Below are 5,344 nucleotides of genomic sequence, written 5' to 3'. Positions count from 1 at the left end.
TACAATTGCAACATTTAAGAGGCATTTGGATGGGTATCTGAATAGGAAGGGTTTGGAGGGATATGGGCCGTGTGCTGGCAGGTGGGATTAGTTTGGGTTGGGATATCTGGTCAGCATGGACAGGTTGGACCGAAGGGTCTGTTTCCATGCTGTACATCTCTATGACTCTATAACCATCTTTACTGTCTACTATACCATCAACCTTGGTGTCATCCATAAACATAAGAACCATGCCTCCTGTAATCTCACCCAAATCGTTTATATAAATGACACACTGCAGTTCAACGTTGAACTGACTCAAATTTGCCTCTTCCGTTTCTCGCTGTCTGAAGAAGACCCAAGGCCAGTCTTCTAATCCCAGTTCCGATTACTGTCGGTAAAGGGAATAAACGGAATTGAGAGTGTGGTGCTGGAAAAGCACAGCAGGTCAGGCAGCATCCGAAGAGCAGGAGAGTTGATGTGTCGGGTAGTTAAGCCGCTTACCTGTCTTACAGTTGCTTCTGTTTTACAACACACACAGTTTCAATTGGAAATGAGCTCCTGAATGGCTGCATACGATTTCCCTGGTCACTGTTGTATTCATACAGAAACTCAGGTTAATGCTCTTGAGGGCAGGCAGTTCAAATCTCACCACTACGGCTTGGTGGCACTTAAATTCAATAAAATCTGGAATTGAAAGGCAGTCACAGAAATGGTGACCGTGGAACTATTACTGATTGTAATCTGGATCACGATTGTCCTTTTGGGAAAGATAGCTATTGTTCTGAATAACGGTCACTGGACTTGAAACATTAGCTCTCTCCCTCTATCTCAATCTCTCTCTATCTCTCTCTCTATATCTCTATCTCTCTTTCTCTCCACAGATCCTGCCAGGCCTGCTGAGTTTCTGTTTCTGATTTCCAGCATCCGCAGTTCATGGTTTTAAATTAATCTGCCATCCTTACCTGGTCTGGCCTACATTTGACTCCAAAGCCACAGCAGTGTGGTTGACTCTTTACTGCCTCTGAAATGAGCCCTAACAAGCGGTTCTGTTCAAGAAGTTGACAATAGGTGCTGGCTTTGCTGCTGGCACCCACCTCAGATGAAATCCAAAGGAAAGGCTTAGCATTTGGGGCTGCACGGTGGCTCAGTGTTTAGCACTGCTGACTCACAGCGACAGGGACCTGGGTTCAATTCCAGCCTTGGGTGACTGTGTGGAGCTTGCACATTCTCCCTGTCTCTGCGTGGGTTTTCTCCCACAACCCAAAGATGCGCGGGTTCTGTGAATTGGCCATGCCAAATAGGGACGTGCAGGTTAGGTGCATTAGTCAGCAAATGTAGAATAATAGGCTCGGGGAATGGCTCTGAATGGGTTACTGTTTGGAGGGTCGGTGTGGACCTGTTGGGCCAAATGGCCTGTTTCCACACTGTAGGGATTCTATGAGGATTTCCATTGAGGTGTGATTATTTGTGGGGATGTGGCATTCTGTACTGGGAGGACATTAGGAATTCATCCCAGTCAGGAATCAGCAAATCGAGGGGACAAAACCGAAGGAAATTGATTAAGTAGAGGTTTCTGTTAACATCATATGAGTGGTGACATCCTTTGCAGTTGATGCCCTGTGCCCAGCACGTCCTCATGTAACTCCTCAAGCTTTCTCAACACTTTCAATTCTCACCTTTTTTTTTTAACTTACTTTAAAAAGTAATAATTCTGTGGACATGGACATTGTTGGCTGGGCCAGCATTTACTGCATCTCCGTATTGTCTTTGAGAAGGTGGTGGTGAGCTGCAGTCCATATGGTACAGGGACACACACAGGCAGGGAATTCCAGGATTTTGACCCAGTGGCACTGAAGGAATGATGATGAACTTCCAAGCCTGGATGGTGAGTGGCTTGGAGAGGAACTTGGTATTTGGGAGCAAATTAACCTTGTCTTTATTGGCTCTCGGGATGTAGGTGTCACTGGCTAGATTACCATTCATTGCCCATCTGTAATAGCCCAGAGGGCAGCTAAGAGTCACTCGTGTTACTGTGGGTCTGGAGTCACGTGTAGGCCAGATCAGGTAAGGATGGCAGATTAATATCAAAGAACTGCTGGAAATCTGAAATCAAAACAAGAATTGCCGGAGAAACTCAGCAGGTCTGGCACCACCTGTGGAGAGAGAAACAGAGTTAACATTTCAAGTCCAGTGCCCTTTCTTCAGCATTTCCTTCCCTAAAGAGCATTAGTGATGCAGATGGGTTTTTCTGATAATATACAACAGTTTCATGGTCATCATGTACTTTAAATACCAGATGGTTATTGATTCCAATTTCCACTATCTACAAATTCTGGATTTGTACCCAGGTGCCTAGAATATTACCTGGATCTCTAGATGAATAGCCTAGTAATACTACTGCTAGGCAATTAAATGGGAAAATCTATGTACAGGTCACCACTGAGGCTCAAAAGAATGGGAGAAACAAGACTAACCACCACCTTGTGCCAGTGAAAGCTCAGAACTGATTGAAGATACAGATCTTTTTAAGCCCATGGCTGTTCCTGATTATCTCTGGTTCCAGTCTTGACCTCTGAACCTGGTAAAGAAAAGTGACTATAGTCTGTCAGGGTTGGAGGGTTTGAGCTATAGGGAGAGACTGAATAGGCTGGGGCTGATTTCCCTGGAGCGTCAGAGGATGAGGGGTGACCTTACAGGGGTTTATAAAACCATGGATAGGGTAACTAGACAAGGTCCGTTTCCCCAGGTTAGGGGAGTCCAAAGCTAGAGGGCAAGGATTAAAGGTGAGAGGGGAAAGATTTAAACAGATGCAAGGAGCAACTTATTCATGCAGAGGGTTGGTGTGTTTATGGAATAAGCTGTCAGAGGAAGTGATGGAGACTGATACTGCATTTAAAAGGTACCTGGATGGGTATATGAATAGGAAGGGTCGGGAAGGATATGGGCCAAATGTGACTAGATTAATTGAGGATATCTGGTCAGCATGGACGAGTTGGATCGAAGGGTCAGTTTCCATGCTGTGCCACTCTCATGAGGGAGATCATGCACACCGATGGTGAATTTAACCTGAGAGACACTGTGCCTCAGGCAAGGGCAGAGGTTGAGAAGGTGGGACACTTGCATGGTGACCTCAGCCAGTGAGGGAATTGAACCCCCTCCCAATGTTGGTGTCACTTTTTAATACAGGCTAGCTGTCCAGCCAACTGAACTAGCCATCTCGCTCACTTCCTGTTTGCCGCAGGGGCTGGTGCCCTGAGGTTTGGACGACATCTGATTGGTCTTTCAGTTTCAAGAGTGCGCACTCGATTGGCCATTGTCTCTGTGTACAGGAGCGGTATCAGCCCCGACTCCAACTTAGTCAGTGCTTCCGCCCAGTGCAGAGGGGGTCAGTTAGAACGAGAAAGAGGGCCAGGGGGCAGTCACCACTCAGAGACAGGCCCAACACCTATTCCCTGAGGGTAAATGCGCCACTCCCGGGGGTATTGTCCAAGCCTCTGGGGACATAACCGGTTGATGTTGAATCTCCTTGTGGCTTGTTCCAGGTGTGGGTCCCATCCACATGAATGAAGTTTCGTGCAGTGGCTTCGAGAAGTCCCTGACGGACTGCAGCTTCCGTGAGGTCAACAACGACAACTGCAAACACGAAGAAGATGCAGCTGTCCGATGCAATGTTCCACACATGGGCTTCAAGAGTAAGGTAAAAGCAAAGTTACCCTGACTCTGGTGATTGCTGGATAAAGTGACCCATTGGTGACTGACCTACATTCCCTTCAAATGGTTCCTGCTGGTGTGTGTGTGTGTGTGTCAGTGACCCTTACAGCCCAACCCTGATTCATTTTGTAGGACATGGGCGTCGCAGGCCGGGCCAACATTTTCTGCCCCGTCCCACTTGCCCCTTGAGAAGGTGGTTAAAAACTGGGAGAAAGGGGGGACTGCAGGTGCTGGAGATCAGGGTCAAAAAGTATGGTGCTGGAGAAGCACAGCCGGTCAGGCAGCATCCGAGGAGCAGGAGGGTCGACATTTTGAGCATAAACCCTTCATCATTCCTGCTCCTGGAGAGCCTGGAACTCTCTCCCTGGAGATGCTGTGGAGTCAGTCTACAGCACATGGACTGCAGTGGTTCAGGAAGGCAGCTCACCACCACCTTCTCAAGTCAAAAAGTGAGACGCTGGAAAAGCACAGCTGGTCAGGCAGCATCCGAGGAGCAGGAATGATGAAGGGTTTATGCTCAAAATGTCGACCCTCCTGCTCCTCGGATGCTGCCTGACCAGCTGTGCTTTTCCAGCGTCTCACTTTTTGACTTGAGAAGGTGGTGGTGAGCTGCCTTCCTGAACCACTGCAGTCCATGTGCTGTAGACTGACTCCACAGCATCTCCAGGGAGAGAGTTCCAGGCTATTGACCCAGTGACTCTAAAGGAACAGTGATATATATTTCCAAGTTGGATGGTGAGTGGCTTGGAGGGAAACTTGCAGGGGATAGTGTTCCCATGTATCTGCTACCCTTGCAAGAGATGCACATCTGTGTGTGACTCTATAAGACTATAAGGCACTGGAGCTGTGCTAGACCATTCAGTCACAGAATTCCTACAGTGTAGGAGCAGGCCATTCGGTCCATCAAGTCCACATCAACTCTCCAAAGAGCTTCCCACTCAAACCCAACTAGCCCTACTCCATCCCTGTAACCCTGCATTTCCCATGGCTCATCTACACAGCCTACACATCCCTGGACACTTTGAGCAATTTAGCATGGCCAATCCACCTAACTTGCACATCTTTGGATTGTGGGAGGAAACCGGAGCACCTGAAGGAAACCCACGCAGACACGGGGAGAATGTGCAAATTCCACACAGACAGTCGCCCAGGGCTGGGTTTGAACCAGGGACCCTGGTGCTGTGAGGCAGCAATGTGAATCACTGAGCCACTGTCTGACCCTGACCCTGACCCTCATCCTAACGCTAACCGTCACAGCCCAGCATGTCTTCTTCATCATTCACTGTGATCGTGGCTGATCTGATAATCCTCAAATCCACTTTCCTGCCTTTTCACCATAACCCGCAATTTACCAACTAGTTTACATTCCATGCCTGTATTTCTGTGTGCGCCTCTATTTGTCTGTCTCTCTATTCATCTGTGAGGGTGTCTACATGAGTGCGCCTCTGACAGTGCAACACTCACTCAGTACTGACCCTCCGACAGTGCAGCACTCCCTCAGTACTGACACTATGACAATGCAGCACTCCCTCAGTACTGACCCTCCGACAGTGCGGCACTCCCTCAGTACTGACCCTCCCACAGTGCGGCACTCCCTCAGTACTGACCCTCCCACAGTGCGGCACTCCCTCAGTACTGACCCTCCGACAAT

At 48.5% G+C, this 5,344-nt stretch overlaps 1 protein-coding gene across 3 annotated transcripts in view; it reads left to right on the top strand.

Annotated features, from left to right (window-relative positions):
• Nucleotides 1-5,344, top strand: part of loxl4 (lysyl oxidase-like 4) — a 140,582-nt gene that overhangs the window by 99,496 nt on the left and 35,742 nt on the right. For all 3 annotated transcript variants that reach the window (XM_043713008.1, XM_043713009.1, XM_043713010.1), the window contains one exon: nucleotides 3,525-3,679. In XM_043713008.1, the coding sequence (XP_043568943.1) occupies nucleotides 3,525-3,679 (155 nt within the window). The remainder of the gene's footprint in view (nucleotides 1-3,524; nucleotides 3,680-5,344) is intronic.

This window comes from Chiloscyllium plagiosum, chromosome 22 (genome assembly GCF_004010195.1).
Source record: "Chiloscyllium plagiosum isolate BGI_BamShark_2017 chromosome 22, ASM401019v2, whole genome shotgun sequence".
Taxonomy (NCBI): Eukaryota; Metazoa; Chordata; class Chondrichthyes; order Orectolobiformes; family Hemiscylliidae; genus Chiloscyllium; species Chiloscyllium plagiosum.
The sequence above is the reverse complement of the archived record's forward strand: the minus strand, read 5'-3'. Positions and strand labels throughout refer to the sequence as shown.